Source organism: Paroedura picta, chromosome 14 (genome assembly GCF_049243985.1).
Source record: "Paroedura picta isolate Pp20150507F chromosome 14, Ppicta_v3.0, whole genome shotgun sequence".
Classification (NCBI taxonomy): domain Eukaryota; kingdom Metazoa; phylum Chordata; class Lepidosauria; order Squamata; family Gekkonidae; genus Paroedura; species Paroedura picta.
The window spans coordinates 39,366,459-39,384,812 of NC_135382.1; the positions used below are offsets into that span (position 1 = coordinate 39,366,459).

An 18,354-nucleotide genomic window follows, 5' to 3' on the forward strand; every position below is an offset into this window, starting at 1 on the left:
GCTGCGACTCTCTCTCGCCAACAACAAGCCCTTGAAGCAACAGGCCTTCTCCCTGTCCAGCCCTGGGAAATACCACAGCCTTGGAAGGTTTTATTCTCCGGTTTTACATGTGTGGGGGGGGGGGGCCCAGGGGGGAGGGGGTAGGCAGAGATGTTTTCCACTGTCTCCCTAGATGGTGGCAGCCCAGCCTTTTTGAAAAACAATTGCGGTTCTAAAAAGCAGCAGGTGCTCAGAAAGGCCGGAGGGTACAAAATCATCCAGACGGCAGCTTGCTTGCCCAGGGAGAACGCCAGCAGGCGGCAAGTTAGAATGCACTCTCTAGAAACAGCCACTCTGTTATTTACACGGCCTGCCAAGCAGCTGGTCTTGCTCTCCCCACTCAAACACCATCCTTGAAAAGGAAAGAAGAAAAAAAAGCACAGACATGCTCAGGGGCCTTCCGGTGGGCCGCCTTTCAAATATACAGAGCTGTATTACAAACTATACATAACCGGCCGGGGAAATATAGTTAATTCTCTAAGGCAGGGGTAGTCAAACTGCGGCCCTCCAGATGTCCATGGACTCCAATTCCCAGGAGCCCCTGCCAGCAAACGCTATGTCCATTAAGATCATCAGCAAACGCTGGCAGGGGCTCCTGGGAATTGTAGTCCACGGACATCTGGAGGGCCGCAGTTTGACTACCCCTGCTCTAAGGGGTGTGCACACACGTCGGTCAAAAGGCCTTGTGGACAGGTAAGTGCATGCGGCGGGCAAGCCGAAGGGCCCCCAGCCCCCGGGCGCCCCCCATCACGACGTCAGCAGCTGGATGCTCTTCAGCATTTCGTCAAAAGCCTCCCGGGAGGGCGCTTCCGCGTTCTGGAAGGAGACCTTGATGCGGCTGTAGAGGCTGAACGACTGCAGCTCGAGCCAGATGAAGCCGAAGCGGTCATCGTCGAAGAGGACAAAGACGCCGGGCGTCTTCTCGGGACTGGTGAAGCCGTGGCCCGCTATGAGCCCTGTGCCGTAGAAGCTGCGAAGACAAGCAGACCGACAAGGGGGTGAGGGATCCTTCCTTCGCTGGGCGACTGCAGCCTTAGCCTGACAAGCAGGAGTGTCCCAACGACCGTCCTCCTCCAGCCACGCCCAGAGGCAGAAGTTCATTCAAGGGAATGTGTGTGATATATATATATATTCATTCATTATATATTCATCACCGGGTTCCAGCTGTAAAGGGGCAGGAGGGGTTTTTAAATATTGTTGGGGTTTCATCATTTTTACGCACATTATATGTTGTCAGCTGCCCCGGGCCGGCTGGTCTGGGAGCGGGGGCATATAAATCTAACTAATTAATAAAATGAATAAGAGCTCTTTCAGCCCCACCTGCCTCACAGGGTGTCTGTTGTAGGGAGAGGAAGGGAAAGGGGTATGTTTGCTCTTTCGGGACTCCTTTAGGTAGTGAAAAGTGGGGAATAACAAATAGAAGAAGAAGAAGAATTGGTTCTTAGATGCCGCTTTTCCCTATCCGAAGGAGGCTCAAAGCGGCTTACAGTCGCCTTCCCATTCCTCTCCCCACAACAGACACCCTGTGGGGTGGGTGAGGCTGAGAGAGCCATGATATTCCTGCTCGGTCAGAACAGCTTTATCAGTGCCGTGGCGAGCCCAAGGTCACCCAGCTGGTTGCATGTGGGGGAGCGCAGAATCGAACGCGGCTCGCCAGATTAGAAGTCTGCACTCCTAACCACTACACCAAACTGGCTCTACACCAAATAGCTCTTCTTCTTCTAAATAAGAGACGCAGCACATCCTGCCTGTGTGGGGGGGGTCTGTGTGGAAGTCTGGTGAGGCTGACCAGGCCCGTCCCAAGCGAGGGGCTTTGATGGAGGACACTGATGGAGGCCGGGAGGCGCAACCCCTAGCCAGGAGCTCTTACCACGCCCTGCAGGTCCGCGGATAGTCCTCTTTCCTGGACGCAATCCCTCCCGGGAGGACGAAGGGCTGTGGCAGCTGCGGGGGGCCTGGGGCTGCTTCCCCTCCTGCAGAGGCCGAGGCCTCCGCCTGGTCTTCTTCCGCCAGGGGGGGCGAGGGCTGAGGTGGGTCCTCCTCTTCCAGCTCCCTGCCCTCCGCCGGGAGTCCCCCCTCTCGCCGCTGCTGCTCTCGCCTCACTTGCTCCTGGACCTCCAGGACGATGCGGGAGAGCTCGCTGAGGTTGCTCAAGCTTTCGATGTCCGGCAGGCGGATGGGGTGAGCCAGCTCGATCTCCACGGTCTGCTGGCCGGCTGGGATGTTGGGGTCGCCCTGGAAACAGGCAAGGAGGAAAAAACAGCAATGGGAGGCCTTTGTCTTAATTCTGTGTCTTATTTTCTTTCCTTTCCCCCTTTCTCTTCCACAGACACCCTGTGGGGCAGTTAGGGCTGAGAGCTCAGAGAGAACTGCTCTGCGAAAACAGCCCCGAAAGAACTGCAAGTAGCCCAAGGACACCCATCTGGCTGCATGCAGACGAAGAGCGGGGAATCAGACCCAGTTCTCTGGATGAGAGGCCGCCACTCTTGAGCCTGGCTCTCGCACCAACAGCCCCGCTCTCCATTGCTTGAGGGGCTCTGGCAAGGCAGACATCTCCTGCCTCTGCTTCGGTCCCTTCTGCTACGGGGCTTGTTGAGTAGTTTCCTACCCGCCTCTGCTCCCCTTCTCAGAGGAAGCCCGCCTTGAACCTTCTGCTGCCTGCACATTCTGTTCTCCCCAACATTTGCTCCTTTCCCTTCATCTGACTGACCTCAAGCAGCGGGACTATTTGTTTCCTTGCCCACTGCTCTGTCCTCTGGGCCACCCCACCCACCCATCCGGCCGGGCTCCACCTCCCCTCCCAGCGAGCACTTAGCCTGTGACCCCCCCCCCCCACAAACAGGGTGACCAGACACTCACTGTTATTTTAGTCCCCTTGGCCTTTTTCCCATGGAAACTAAGCATGACTATTTCCAGGCCGTGGCTGCCATACGTCCCCTTGAAAAGCCCGGGTTGGATTAGGTCGTTGGGGCTACATGGAGGGAGGAAGATGCGCCTGTATGTCAGACAGTTGCTGAAATATAAAAGAAAACCACACGTCCATGACTACAGGCCCCTCAGCATCCGCCCTCTGATTTAGAACAACCCCCCCCCCAACCCCAAGGTTCTGTTATTGTGCAACTATGTGAAACTGAGTGGCTCAGGAGGGCGTTTCTATAAAGGGCACAGGGCCACGCTGCAACAGAGGATGCTTTATAAGGGGGGGGTGCTGTGGCTCAGGCCAGGGGGGGTGGGGTACGTCAGAGGGGGCATCCCCCGTAACTGTCCCTCTCACCCGCTTACTCATATTGACTGGTGTAGATGAACTTCATCAAGATGAGCTCCTGCATGTGTTCGTGGAAGATGTCTTCCAGGGTCCGCCCCCACTCCTCTCTCAGCCACGTCCGAAATTCCTGCAGGCACCCAACGGCAAGAAGCACAGCCGGTCAGCCACAGCAGCCCTGCCCCGGGAACCCATGACGGGACTCCTCAAGCGCCCTGGCACCCTGACCCACTCGCTCGGTCATCATCCAGAAAACTACAGCGCCTTGGAAGATAGTTTCCCCAAGCCACACTTGTAAATACTTCATTTGGGTGCAGGGATTATTAGAAGGGCCATGACATATTAAGCCTGCGGGGGGGGGGGGGGGGAGGGAGTGTTATCACTACACCCCTAAGTGCTTCCTACCCATCGGGACCAAAAACCTTCCTAGGATGGGCTGTGTAGCTCTCGGGGTTTACTGCACGTGCTCCTGCCCGAACCGGCCTTACTTCTTGCCTTCCTCCAGCCATGCGGTGATAATCTGTCTGGTTGCACTTGGTCGAAAACTCATCTTTTTTCACAATCTGTAAAATATCGGAAGAGCAAAGGAGCTGTGTGGCAAGTCCCCAGAAAACCCAGAAAACTGCAGCCGTGAAAAATGCCACAGGGGTCTTTCTACAGCCTTGCGGAATAACAAAGAGTCCTGGCCTGGCAGTTCTGTCCAAGCCCAGAAGCAGGCCTGTGAGCGATTTCTACACCAGTCAGTCTTTGCTGCTTCGAGGGTCCGGTTATTGGGCAGGTTCGGCAGGAACTTCACACTCACCTGGATGTACCCGTTGTGCGGGCCCTTGTGGCCATACATGCACTCGACTGTGGCGCTCTTCCTCTCCATCAAGTGAATCCGGAAGAGGGGCTTGAACCTCATGGGGTCGTCCACGTGGGGGTCATGGGGAGGCAGATACATCCAGCCAATGATGAAAAAGCCATCTACCTGTCAAGGGCGCAATAAGGGGAGCATCAAGACCATTACCAGGAGCTAAGCGCGCTCCCCGAAGGCTGCTTCTGTTCCAAGGCCTCCGCGGCCCCCCCTTTGTGTCCTCTACCTCCGGGGGCGGATAATTGCCCTCCGATGACGTGGTCCCTTCTCAGCTGTCCATGGCACATGGAAGGGCACTCAGAGGGCGCTCATGTTCTCAGCTCTGCCTGCAAAGCAGTTGGTCCTCGGGCTCTTTACCCTCTGGAGCACAGCTGTGCCGGTGCCGGTGCCTCCTACTAATGAAGGGGCAGCCACCTCAGTGCCAGGAGGAGCAAGATCTGTTCCCCAGCCAGCAGGGAGCGACACAGAACTCTTTTCGCTCCCTGACGGAAGGGAAAGAGCCAGTCTTCCTCCTTGCAGGGCAGGCCAGAGGAAGATATCCTGAAGCCAAAGGCCAGAAACTTAAACGGTGCCAGCCTTCCCCCTCCCAGTCACGTGAGGGCGGAATCAGCGGGGGACGTTCTCCTGCAGGGGCTTGGTTTAAACAAAGGGAAGATGAACAAAGACAAACTTTTCCATGCTTCTGCACGGTTCCTGTCCTTTTTCTTGGGGAACGGGCTGAAGGGCACCTCTGGGCCCCTTCAGCAAACCGGGCTCCTTTGGCTTCTGCCTGTGCCACCCTTAAGAGGGTCCCCAATTCACCACCTCGGGCAGCAAATGAACTCATGGAGCCGCCTGATATTGCATCAGAGCAAAGCAAAAGAAACGGCGAATCATGTGGCCAAAGTATGAATCTATAGAGCACAATGAAGAAAGGGTGAGTGAAAAGTCTCTTTATTGTGTTTAATCCGCGGACAAGCACGTCTCCTTTAAGCAATCCTGAAAGCTGAACAAAGTTCCCACCGATCCTTCTTTCAAAGAGATTCCCGCAGCAGCAAACCCTGTGAGGCATAGAAAACCACAGCAGGAAGGAACCAAGCTCAGGGTGGCCGTTTTAGCGTTTCTTGCTTGAGGTATTGCGACCTGTTAGTGCCTCTGTCCTCTGGATCGTTCTTCCGTGATACCAAACCTGACCTTGGTCCATCCAGGTCAGTATAGTCCACCCAGACCAGCAGGGGCTCTCCAGGGTCTCAGGCAGAGGTCTTTCAGGTCATCGTTCACCTGGAGATGCCAGGGATCGAACCCGGGACCTTCTGCAGGCCAAGCGGAAGATCTACCACTGAGCGTCTCCCCAGCACTCAAGTGGGCCATTTCTGCCACTTCCTGACGTGGTTCCTGCCCTCTCCCCATCTAAACCACCTGAGCCCTTTCCTGATGCACTCAGTGGTCCCTACTCACTGCAGCCACTTCTCGGCAGCTGAAGCCTGCAACAGACCTACCCAAGCACAAAGGGAAAAGGCCCTGCCTGAAACCAGATCTGGGCCCACGTGTTGGTCCAAGCTCTCCCTGGTCAGAAGGAGAAAGGGTGGCTTTTGCACAAGCAACACCGACAGGACAAACTCCAAGACATGACAACCCACCCTCCGGGAGCCATCGATACTCACCACCACGTTCAACAGTCCCCCGTAGGGTCCAATGTCCGGTTGCCACAGCCCCAAGATGTGTCGGTATCTGTGCAGCACTAGAGAATTGGGGGGGAGGGGGGGGGAGAAGCAGAAGGTCTCTAATGGGATGAGGAGATGCCACAGGGAAGGGAAATCCAACGCAGCAAGGAAAGAGAGGGACGCACAAGGTGTCCTAAAGCTACAGTGAAGCGGGTCTGGGTGTATTCCTTGCTCAATGCTGTGCTGAGCCATTTGAAAGCTCCCACCAATTATGCAAACCAGCTTGCATAATATTAGAATTAGTTTGCAAAAGGGCTGCAGGTTACTGCATGCGCTCCCGGCAAGTTCGGCCACAGAAGCGTCACTAGGCACCCACTGCGCATCATCTTCTGAGCCACAAGGGCTTTTGGAAGCAAAGACATTCTGCCTTCTCAAGACTTTGAACTCTGCGCCTCATGCGAGATTTTGCACTGCTTGTGCAGAATACACCCAGCTCTCCCGGAAAGAGTTAGCATTCCACAGCACTCTTGGAAAGATCTGCTAGGCCTTGCTGGGGCTGGAACACAACTCTAGTCGACACCAAACGAACATCACACCCCACGGTGAACGTTTTATGAAGTACAGCTCTGCTCAACCGGCCGTCCTGGTGGGAGGAGAGACCAGGTGGAAGCACAGGTCACGAGCGGCTTGCCTTTCCGCACTGAATTCTATCAGTAAGCTCTGAAGGCAGCCACCAGGGCAATTATTCAGAGGGGGAAGAAGGACAATACAGCTTTCCTGCAAGTTGCATTTACCTACATGGGAGAAATCCTGTGAGCCCCTGAACATCTTCTCCGCGGGGGGGGAGCAGCTTTGGGGTGGCGATTCTCAGAATGCAAAGGACACAAAGAGAGCAAGTAAAGTATTTATTTGTTTAATTTATATACCGCCCCTCTCAAAACAGCCGTCCCGGGGCGGTATATACATTAAATAAATAAATAAGTAGCTTCCCCCCCTCTGTGCCCACCTCAGAACCGCTGCCCCAGAAACTCTGCTGCAAAAAGAAAAACTCCAGCGTCGGCCAACAGCTCAAAGCCTTCTTCTCCACGCTTGTTGAGGCATCCCTAGACTTTTCCATAGTACCTTATGGACATGGAGCCTCTCTAGGACTCTTGTCTTCTTCCCAGGGTGTAGGTGTGACCCTCTCAAGGCCCTTTGCCTAATTCTAGACTTATAACTCCAGAGCTCAACACCCACCCCTACCTTCTCGGTTTTCCAGCAACTCCCACTCCCACCTCCAGGCACAAAAAAGATTCAAGCACCTGAGAAAGGGGTTTAGAGCACGGGTAATCCACCTGTGGTCCTCCAGATGTCCATGGACTACAATTCCCATGAGCCCCTGCCAGCGTTTGCGGGCAGGGGCTCATGGGAATTGTACTCCATGAGGACCACACGTTGACTACCCCTGGTTTAGAGAACCGTTCCTCTGCTGCCTCCAATTCCCTCTAACGTGACCTGGATGCCAAGACGATGGCATTTGGCACCCTGAAGAGGGCAGGAAAGCTTTGCTTGCCAGGTCAGTGGGTCAGAAACACACTCCATGCAGGCCCCTGGACAAGTGCAGGGCAGAAAGCATTCGCGGAAGGTACATACGGCAGGTGTACACATCTCTGTATTCCATGTGCTCGTAGTCGGGAAGGATTTTCATAAAACGCCCTGACTTCACTCGTGGGTTTATACCTGAGCAGACACAGCAGGGCGAGTGTGAGAACGGGGGCCTCCCTTCTTACCGTCACGCATTAGCCGCCTCCACCGGGCTGAACACCTGTCGGGGGCGGTTCAGAGGAAAGAAGGCGAAATCCTGGAATGAGGGGAAATCCTTTGAAAGCTCCCACTGGCCTCTGACAAAAGCCTGCCTGCCACTCTGGTCCCTTCAGACCAGAAGGGAGCCTGGGGCGTCCTCGGCAAGCTCACTTGTGAGTCGTTTCTTTATATGCCAACAAAGGCTATGCTGTTTACTGGTTTCTAGACCTCATCTGCAGACCCTGCTTGGCCACTTCATCTCAGCAGCAACCAACCTTCTTAGGAGCCGCCAAAGGAGGGAGCAGCTGCTCTCTGCTGCTGAATCCCTTGCCTGTGATGGATGCTCTTCTGCCTAGTTCTGAGCACAGCATTTGTGCTGCTCCTGCCTGAAGGGAGGGGAGACAGAACAGCTCTTTCCCTTGGCATTACTGGAAGTGCCCTAAGGCAGGGGTAGTCAACCTGTGGTCCTCCAGATGTTCGTGGACTACAATCCCCATGAACCCCTGCCAGCAAACGCTGGCAGGGGCTCGTGGGAATTGTAGTCCACGAACATCTGGAGGGCCACAGGTTGACTACCCCTGCCCTAAGGTGCTCAAAGGTGCCAAGCTCCTTACGGCTTCACAGAGGAACAGCCGTGGCTGGTAAGCAGGGCAAGGCTGGGAGTCAAGACTCTCGGGTCGCTGAAGTTAAAGATTCAGGGCAAATCCGCTTTCTAAAAACGGGAGGAGAACAGGACATAAAAAGCGCAGCACGTACGTTTGGCATACACGTCTCGGCAGGACACTCCCGTGATCTCCAGCTTCCGCAGGTTCTCGCAGACGCCGTACTCTGCAATTACAGGGAGGACTTTACTGACACGTCACAATAGCACATCTCAATCTTTTCTTTTAACAGCATCTGGGGCCCAGAGGTAACAGGAGAAAGATTTTATGCTGCCGTACAATAAAGAGTTCCCAGGACTCACGCTTAAGAAAACGCCCACAAGTTCCGGTATTTGGAAACACAGATATAGTCTTCCACCAGCTCCAGAAGAAGGTCAGCAAATTACAACTTAAAAACAATTATGCCACCCTTCCACCCAATCAGGATCCTTAAGGTGGCTAACGTAACATGAAAGCTTTTCAAGTATAATGCAAAGGAATTACAATATATTTCCTGGTTTAAGTTTTTAGAATCAAGGTTTTAAGTATCCTGCAGTAACCTCCTATCGGAACCAACCAAACCAGTCAGCGAGAGATGAAAAGAGCAGCTCTCCACTTTGAGCACCTGCCAGATATCAGACACCAAAGAATCATCTGACACAAAGCTCATGGCCATGTGCATGGGGGAATTTGTCTGCGGCCTGCCGGGTTCAGCATGAGCCCTGCCTGACTCTTGCGGGCGTGTCCCAGCTGTGCAACCTGACTGAGTTACACATTCAACCACTCCTACGCCAAGAAGACCAAGCAGTTTTCCAAAATAACCACATTGCTGTTTGCAAGTTCGATTCTGCTCTGGGGAACGGAAGCACAACAGTGCACTGGTGGTGGTTCATGCTCTGACCAGTGGCAAGTGGATGCATTGGTTCAGTGCATTTTTATCCTGCCCTTCACCCAATGAAAGCACTTCCAGCAGCAGACACAGTTCTCTCAGTGCAGTGTCAAGGTTAACAGCAGCAATCTCTAATCTGGGGAACTGGGTTTGATTCTGCATTCCTCCTCCACATGCAGCCAGGTTGGTGACCTTGGGCCAGTCACAGTTCTCCCAGAGCTCTCTCAGCCTCACCTACCTGACAGGGTGCCTGTTGTGGGGAGAGGAAGGGGAGGCAATTGTAAGCAGTTTTGAGACTCCTTCTGGTAGAGAAACACGGGGTACAAAAAAACAGCTCACAAGCCACCCAGCAAGTGGGGATTTGAACCCAGTCTCCTTCTTGTGGGACCCAGTTCAGAGTAATGATTGGCTGGGCCTTGTGATCTCACTTCCTGTCTCAGTGTTGATTGGCTGATCTAACTTCCTAACTCTCTGCCCTCAAAGCAAAAATATTAACAGGCTTGCTAACCAGAACAAATAAGTTAAAGCCTGGCCAAGTAGCCCAAACACCGTAGAATTTGACAATATGCCACAAGGAGAAACGTTAAAACTAGTTCCCATCACATGCAAAATGGGAACCCACAGCATGTTGGGAGACAGAAAGATAAATGCCATCCACTTGCTTTTAAACAGAGCAGCCTTTTTCAACCTCCGACTGTGCAGGAGCCCCTGAAATAATTTTTTAGGCTTCGAGGACCCCCAAAAGCGAAGTCAACTGGCCATGCCTCCCTGCTACACCCCCCCAGAAGGGCCATAACCATCTGCACCCCTTGCCCTTCTTGTACTCCCGCCCCCACTTTTACTACCTCTGCGTTGGTGGCTGTGACTCACGTAGGCCAGAAGGAAGGGCAGGAGCTGAGAAGACATGCCGGACCGCCCACTCCCCATGACACAACCGACTCTCTCCCCTGCCCCCCCCCCCTTGATTTCTACACCCACGGCCTGCCCACCAAATCCTCCAGTTCCCTAGCTTGTGGCCAGTTCCATTCAGGCAACAGATGTTGCTTATCTGCTTGTAGCACCTTGTGTGCCTCTGGCCCAAACATGCTCTCCCACCCAGCTAAAATGGAAGTCTAAAAGTGTGCATAAATACACCGGACTAAACATCTACAAAGCTGTTATTTTCAACCTTGCCTTACCCAGCCATGGCTTGTTTGCAACCACTGCATGCAGTACTTGCTCCAATAGAAAGCTTTCTCTCTACGATGTGGAAACAAGGGTTTTCCCCACCCTCCTGCAACAAAGCTAATTATTCTAGTATGACATATATATAATATGCAAGACTGCCTTTCCTGCTCTACACCACCCCAGCACCATGTAGACGTACCTTCTCGTTTGTGGCCCCCCACCTTGTAGAATGGCCTGCCGGAAGAAGTCAGGAAGGCCCCAACCCTCCAAGCTTTCAGCAAACTATGAAAAACGGAATTCTTCAATAGGACTTTTCTACAAGGGCAACAGCGTTTCACTGCTCTAAACGATACACAAAGTTCCCAGGATAAATCAATAGGGACTGAAGTGTATTCCTCTGTGTTTAGCTTGTTGAAACAAGGATCCTACTATGTGATGTTTTAATCACATAATGTGTCACATTACTACTTACACTTTTCTTCAGTCTTTTTAAATTTCTGATTGATTCTACAACCCTAATCCTATTTCAGTGTTTATTGAACATGATGCTGACTCGATTTGTGTAATCTGCCTTGGGTCCAAGTGAGAGAAAGATGGACTACAAAGGTATGTAAACTATAGGGACGCTTAAGCTTAATGAAGATAAGGTTAAAGGGGCCGGATGACATGTGGAATACTTTAAAATGTGAGACAAAGGCAGAAAGGCAGACATTCACATTTAAGTTGAGCCTCTGTCCGTGTTTTCCCCCCAACTCGAAGAATGCCATTTCAAGCAGAATCTCAGCCTTTAAGAATACCGAGAGCAGCTTGCTGGCTGAACTGTGTGCATTCTTGTCAGTAGGGTCCCCAACCTTTCTGAGCCTGCAGGCACCTTTGAAATTCTGACACAGGGCAGTCGATCGAACCACAGCATGGCAGTGACAGGAGGTGGCGGCAACCAGGAAATGGCCACCATGGGGGGCAAAGCCAGGCAGTCCAGAGGAGGACTAAGGAGGAGTGAATGTTGGGGTTCCTGGGTCCTGCCCCAGAATGAATTAATGCGGGACAGGGGGAAGCTTGCTCTGCAACCGAGAACACTAGAGAGGACTGGGGGTAGAATTACCACGAATTCAAGAGCCTCGGCAGAGTCCCTTTCTGGACTTAAGAAGATGGCCGTTGTCCAAAAGGCAAGGACAGGTAGAGGAGACTTATGAAACAAAACCCATTTAGAGTGTTCCAGGCCTCATGCCGTCTAGAAGGATGAGTCAACCCTGGCAAATACCCCAAACAGAACTCATTTGTATGACAGAAATCAGACCTCGCAGCCACAAACGGCGCCCTCAAGGCACCCGGGAGCCTGTCTCAGCCAAATGCACTAAACTTCAAGTGCTTTCTCCGGCGCGCCCAAAACGTATGACCTCATCGCCGGCAGCAGCTGCAGCTGGTATGAGCGACCGGGAGGGAATGGCGTGGGTCCTCGCTGGTGGGCCACAGGGACCGAATTCAGTTCAGCACAGCCGAATATGTCTATGTTAGGAAACGTTCAGCAGTCCCAGACGGCAACAGACAGGTGCCCCAAAGTACCTCATGCACAACTCATTGATGGTCCCTAATTTAGAAGCAGGGGGCCAAGTTGTAGAAATGAGCCCTGTGGCTGCTGGTCAGCAATATATATGCACTGTCTCCCTTCATCATTTGCTTCCTCCCAACGCTTACACTCAGGTCTTCAGCTGGGATTTATCAGCTCTTTGAGGCATCCCCGTGTATGTTCCTGACAATTACCTATTGGTGACCTCATCAGCTTTTTATGCTCCAGGACGACAGCGGCCACCAACCACCCCATAGATCAGGGATAGTCAAACTGCGGCCCTCCAGATGTCCATGAACTACAATTCCCAGAAGCCCCTGCCAGCGAATGCTGGCAGGGGCTTCTGGGAATTGTAGTTCATGGACATCTGGAGGGCCGCAGTTTGACTACCCCTGCCATAGATCAAGATGGGCAGCAGCAGAAAAGAGGAAGGGTGCAGCCAGAGTTACTGTGACTCCTGAAAGTTCACCCCCTGCCGCAAATGCTGTTCGCCTTTAATGTGCTTCTGGACTCCCAGGCACTCATGGGAGGAAACCTCCTGAAGTCGTTAAAGGAGAATCTCATCATGCCTGGGATATTCGGTCTCATTCAACTGAGAAAGGGAGGTTTGTCATATAACCATGTTGCAAGCAAATGGACATTGAAATGTACATTGCAGCAAACCCTATACAATTACCCCAAGACCTTAGGGGACTACTGCTGCTCCTTGGCATGCAAAAGGTGCAGGGGAGTTACAAAACAACCCTGCTACCTGCCTGTTGTCTTGCCCTTGGCTAGAGGGGTCAAATCACAGAGGCTTCTGTTATGCATACAAGGTAAGATGCTCCCATGCTGGAGAGGACAGGAAGGAGGCATGAGGGCAAGGTCTCAGCTAACTGCTGTCAGCCACTGGGTAGAGATTTGCTCATTGTTCTCTAATGTGGACATCCTTATTGTACACAAAATGTTTCCCATGCAATTCAATCTCAAGTGAATACAGAAAAATCCAAATTGCTGTTTTTTTCCTAATTATCCCTGGAATTTGTTACCCATTTTTATGATGCTGTATGTACATCTGCTCTTACATTTTTGCCTGTAAGTATGAACTGATTACTTCTGTCCCATGACATTGTATCTGAGGAAGTGTGCCAGCACACGAAAGCTCATACCTCGGAATAAAACTTTGTTGGGTTTAAAGGTGCCGCTGGACTCAATTTCAACGTCCACCTCATGATATGATTGGCCATATAACCACAGCAGTGATCTTATTTTCCAGCATCTCAGATGAAAACTAGAAAACGCTGTTTATAGACTTAGGATAATCTCTGCACACTTTATTCCAACACCCATTCCCAGCATCCTCTGACCAACAGCTGCATGCTAGGGCTTGTTTGTTTTCTCCTTCTCCTATTACAAGCTGGACACAGCAAAGCCCTCATTGGAGGCCCACTTCCTTGTTGCTGAAACAGGAATCTGGCTGGCTGGTTTTACCCTGGGAGTCCTTGCGGAATCACCTAACCCTTGCCCTTTTACTGTCAGTCTCTTACCTTGCCCCATTTGTCTGTTCCTGACTTCTCTCCTCCTGTCTAACGTAACCCATCAACTGCAGCTGCAAGATTACTACACGGCACCAACTACAAGCATCAGACCTGGCTTATGTGAGATCTAGTTCCCCAGTTTCTGGGCCCAGTTAAAAGTACATGCTAATCCCTTCAAAACCCTAAATGTCTTGGAATCAAGATCTCTGTAAGGGATTATCGTTCTCCTACCCACCCACTGAGCCTCAACTCCATTTCGCCAACTTTGGGAAAACAAGGTAGTCTGCAACGACACGTAATGCAATTTCACTGGTGGCGTCTTAACTTGGAAATTCTTGACGCCTGAAAACTCTCCAGCCACTAGATTTGTCTCTTTCTCGCACTGAGCAAGGAATGCTTTATTCTTGCAGGTTTTTAGGTGTATTCAGGGGCTGTGTTGGCCTGAAGCATTAGAGCAAAGTCTGAGTTCAGGGGCAACTTTAAGACCAACATTAAATTTTGTTCATCTTCAAGCTGCCACTGGACTCAGACATTGTTTTCCCTTTTTCCCCCTGTCACCACCAGTTTGAAATTCTTAAATTCTTTACCTAATCATCGATCCTCCTTCTATGTTGAAATGTTGTTGATTTAAGCACCAACGCCTATCAGCAGAACAGTCAATGTTTCTGGCAGCTCAGAACTGGTTTCTGGCAGCATGAAGTCCCATTCTTCCGTTTGTGTGTGCTGCAGGAATCAGCTTCTAAGTGTGGTTCAGCTCAGTGGCACCTTTAAGACCGACAAAGTTTAATTCTAAGCTTTCATGTGCATGCCCCCCCGAAAGTGCATGCCAGCAATTAAACTGTTGGTTCTAAAGATGCCACTGGGCTCAAACTTTGTGCTGTTGCTTCAGACCAATGCAGCCACCCACCTGAGCTGTTTTAGCCCAGTGTAATGATATGTTCTGCCAGCACACACAGAAAACATCATAGGGGCCCTCCCCTACTACCCGTACGTTATCTCTTGTTGGTTCCTCCCCGAGGGACAGACCCACCAGACAATCGGCTCTGTACCTACGTACATTAAATGGCAACTGAGCTTCAGTCTACGGTTTTAGAGTTTTACGGAGTCTTTCCCTTGTCTATTGTATGTTCTATAATGTATTGTTTCATGATGCAACCCACCTTGAGATGGCAGGGCCAAGAGGGGTGGGCTATAAATGTTAAATTCAATTAATCTTGTCAGCCTAAGAGCCCATTTCTAGAAGCAGATGTGGAAACAGAACAAACACGCACTTAGAATAAGTCTTAAAAGCCTGACCAACAGAACTAGGAAGGCTATCAAATAAATTAAGCGCTCACCCACCCAGTCTTCCAGTTACACCATGTACCCATTTGGCACCACTGCACTGTTCAGCTTTTTTCTCTCTCCCTTTCCTCCCCCTTCGCAGAAATCCTTCTGCATCTGAAGAAATAAACCCAGTTACACACACACACACAAACCACGCACAAAGTGCAATGACTCCTGGTTTGCAAGATGAGCACCAGGCTGCAGATGTGAGTGGCCAGCTTCTAGCTTGCAGGACACCATCTCACAGGCATGGTTGCTTTTCAGCGCTCACAAATAGCCCCGCAAGGCTGGCCAGTGTCGTTGTTTCTTGTCAAGAATTTAAGATTATATTTTCTTCAGTGGAGAAGGAAGACTCTCTTAGATATCAATGACTTTTGCATAAAAGGGATTCCCCCGACCTTCTTTGGCCCCCTGGGCCCTGCTAATGGGAAGGAGCCAATGGCCAGAGTCTTCACACCCCAACAGTGAAGAGGGATGCCAGCCTCCAGATAGGACCTGGAGATCCTCCAGAATGACAGCTCCTCCCCAGGCAACAGAGATCAGTTCCTCTGGAAGAAAGGGCTGCTTTGCAGAGGGGACTCTGTGGCCTCCAGGTGGGGCCTGGGGATCCCCCAGACTGCCAGCTCCTCCCCAGACTGCAGAGGGGGCTCTCCATGGCCCCTCCCGGGGTGCCCACGCGGCCTACCTTCCCTGCAGCGCCGGCGCCAGATGGTGTCCGTGCGGAGGATGCGGCGGAAGGCGCTGCAGACCAGGGCCAGGCTGGGCAGGTCGGCGCCGGGCAGCGAGCCGAAGATCTGCACGAGCAGCTCGGGGGGCAGCTCCAGCAGGGAGAGCGGGGCGCGCGGCGGGGCGCAGGCCGCCCCCTCCCGCTCCCGCTCCGCCAGGCCCGGCCCCCCCGACGCCGCCTCCCCCCCGCCCGCGCCGCCCTCCTCAGGGTCCGTGTCCGGCCCGCTGCTGTCGCCGCCCGCCCCCTTCCGCTGCGACCCCCGCCGCCGGCAGCCCCGCGCAGGGCCCGCCCCGCACAGCCGCGCGCACACCGCCATGGCCGCCGCCGCCGCCCGCCTCTGACTGAGCCACCGACCGACCGAACGGAGGACCCTCCGCCGCCGCCCGGCCCGGCCGCCGCCACCAATCGGAGGAGGCCCCGCCCCCCGGGGCGCCGCAGCCGGCCAATGGCGGCCCCGCTCTCTCCTCCCCCCCCCCCTCCCCGGCCTCTGCACCTGCTGCTGCTGCTGCTGCCCCTCCTCCGCGGGCTCCCTCACGTGGTCGGCTGTCACCTTCCTCGCGCCGCGATTGGCCGGCCCGCGCGCTCCCGGCGGCCACGCCCCCTCTCGGCCGGCCCGCCTTGCGCCAAAGCCCCGCCCCCTTGCCGACCCCGCCTTTGAAGCGGGCCCCGCCCCAGGAGGCTGCAGGGAAGGGGTGGGTGGGTATTATTATTATTATTATTATTATTATTATTATTATTCACTACTCCTCCGGGTATGTAGCCCAACTGCTGTCACTCTTAGTTGCATTAGGGGCCATCTCCGCAGGGATCCAGCCCAGGGGGGCGACCCTACTGGGGCAGCCAAGATGACTGGGGGCCGCTGGCCACGATGCCAGACCTCCGTCCGAGGCGGGGACTAAGGAGGGGAGCCCGCGCCTAGAGCCCTCCCCGGCCAGAGGGACACGGGGGGGGGGGCGACGTGGGCCTGCCTGGCAGGGCTGTTTTTGGGAGGGCTGCGACGAGGCCCCGAGGTGCTTCTCTTCTTTGCCCGCGGAAAGCCCCAGCTCCAGTCCCGGCATCTCCAGCGGAGGGGAGCGGGCAGGCCCCCCGTGCCGGGGCGGCGTCTCCCCCGAGGCGGGCTGCGCGCGATGCAAAACGCAGCAGCGTCTCCCGGGGCTCCCGATCCGAGTTCAGCGGCCGAGCGCCGAACAAAAAAGGGGATCCGGGAGGAAAACTGAGCCTTGCCCCGTGTGAGGCTCGAACTCACGACCTTCAGATTATGAGACTGACGCGCTGCCTACTGCGCCAACGAGGCTCCCGGACGAGAGGCCTCCGCAGAGGACTCTTCAGCGCCGTCCACGCAACGGGCATGCTGGGGGGAAACGGGACTTCTCGTTGCAGGCGAGCCTGCTGGTTCCTGCCAAGGGAGGGAAAACAGGGATGCTTCGGAGTCCCTAACTCTGGTTGAAGAGGAGGGGCTGCTTTAAAGGCCGCTGCACATCCGGAAACAAACCTCGGGTGCTTCGTAAAGAGGGGAAGCGGAATAAGAACTGGGGCTAAATTTAAAAGGCAATCTGTCTTATACACGGCGGTTGCTAACCTCCAGGGGGCACCTGGAGAACGCCCGCTGTTGTTACAGACATCCAGGCTGCAGAAATGGCTGCTCCAGAGAGCAGACTCCAAGGCCCTGGAGCCCCGCCCCTCGCCAACCCCCTCCCTCCCCAGGCTCCGCCCCCTCCCCTCCCCCCAAATCTCCAGGGTTCCCCCTTTTAGGCACATACACAAAAATGGAAATCTGATCCTCTCCACCCGCGTGAAAATCCTTCCGCAGACAACTCAGGCGTCAACTGCAGAGCCCTTTTTCAATCCCAGTCTGCGGAAATAAAAAACGTGTGAGAAAGTAAAGAATAAATACATGCAAAGCCAAGGTCAAGTCAAAGAGGGCATCTACATCCAGATGAGCAAGTCCACAATTCGGACGAAGCGGAGCTGAAACAAAAGAGCCTGAGTCCGCTGGCACCTCTAAGACCCACAAAGCTCCCTTCAAGGTGGAGCCTGGAGACCTGCCAGTATTACAATTAATGTCCTGACCACCAAAAACAGTCCCTCTAGAGGAAATGGCTGTTTTGGAGGATAAACTCTGAGGCCTATACGCTGCTGAGGTCCCTCCCCAAACCCTGATCCCTCAAGGCATTAATCCCCCAAACTCCAGGTAACTCCCAACCCACAGCTGGCAGCCCTAGAATATATGTGGATGTGCAATTTCTGTTCATTACTTAGCAGCAGATCAGGCGGTTCTGGATAGCACCTGTTTCCTTGGAAGAATGTCTGGCTGCATTCAGTGGCACTTACCCAAGAGTCAGCACCCTGAGTCCAGGGCTGCTCGTGACTCACTGGGGCTGATGCCAAGTCTGGTGGAAGTCCTCCGGCATTATAGGTTTACTCCAGGTGAGAAAGCAATTACGTCCCAGTCATCCTCACGAGGCACTTCCGTCTGCACGGGCCGGTTCTCCACCCCAAGCACCCCATTGCTCACTTGGGGCAGGCCAATTAGGAGGGAGCTGATCCCCCGCAAGGGCTTGGGCAGCTCTCTCCGATGCACAGGGCAATCGTGCTGGCCCTACCCGGCATCTGCAACATCGAGCTTTATTTCCAGATTTGATTGATGGGACTGGGGAGGCAGCCCTCTTGCAGGGCTATCGTGACAAAATGGAGAACAATGTACAATGTTTGGGGAGCTACTGGAGATAACAACGAGATATGAATGAATGATTATAGTGGGAACAGGGATGAAATGGAGGAGAAGAATGTCAGGCACTTCATGTCCCCATTGGTGAGAAGGGTCACGTATAAATGAAATAAATAAAGTGAGTAATGACAGGACGGCACCCTCTTCCAGTTTGCCTCTGAGCCAAAGGAAGCTGGTGGGAACCACAATATATGTTTTGCTTACGGATTT

The 18,354-nt window shown here is 53.5% G+C and overlaps 1 protein-coding gene and 1 non-coding gene across 4 annotated transcripts; both read right to left on the reverse strand.

Moving 5' to 3' along the window:
* Window positions 1-452: 452 nt before the first annotated feature.
* On the reverse strand, window positions 453-17,191 carry FBXO31 (F-box protein 31). 3 transcript variants are annotated; one of them, XM_077310301.1, is made up of 10 exons: window positions 15,375-15,759; window positions 8,339-8,410; window positions 7,433-7,519; window positions 5,801-5,877; window positions 4,104-4,271; window positions 3,790-3,864; window positions 3,322-3,431; window positions 2,899-3,052; window positions 1,910-2,274; window positions 453-1,009 (listed from the first exon to the last, which is right to left on the reverse strand). In XM_077310301.1, the coding sequence occupies exons 1-10, from the start codon at window positions 15,730-15,732 to the stop codon at window positions 787-789; spliced, it is 1,689 nt and encodes a 562-aa protein (XP_077166416.1). In that variant the 5' UTR covers window positions 15,733-15,759; the 3' UTR covers window positions 453-786. The 3 variants fall into 3 exon arrangements, with proteins under 3 accessions (XP_077166416.1, XP_077166418.1, XP_077166417.1); XM_077310303.1 differs by lacking the exons at window positions 7,433-7,519; window positions 15,375-15,759 and adding an exon at window positions 17,177-17,191; XM_077310302.1 differs by lacking the exon at window positions 7,433-7,519 and having other exon boundaries at window positions 15,375-15,758.
* TRNAM-CAU (transfer RNA methionine (anticodon CAU)) lies at window positions 16,638-16,710 on the reverse strand. Its single transcript has one exon. It is a non-coding gene; the product is annotated as a tRNA-Met (tRNA).
* Window positions 17,192-18,354: the final 1,163 nt, after the last annotated feature.

Bases quoted from the DNA above. Each gene is read 5' to 3' on its own strand.
- FBXO31 (XM_077310301.1), bottom strand. From the start codon at position 15,732: ATGGCGGTGTGCGCGCGGCTGTGCGGGGCGGGCCCTGCGCGGGGCTGC. The intron at 4,272-5,800 runs GTGAGTATCGAT...CGCCCTTGACAG, and splicing joins GGGGACTGTTGAACGTGGTG to GTAGATGGCTTTTTCATCAT. The intron at 3,053-3,321 runs GTAAGCGGGTGA...TTTATATTTCAG, and splicing joins ATCTACACCAGTCAATATGA to CAACTGTCTGACATACAGGC.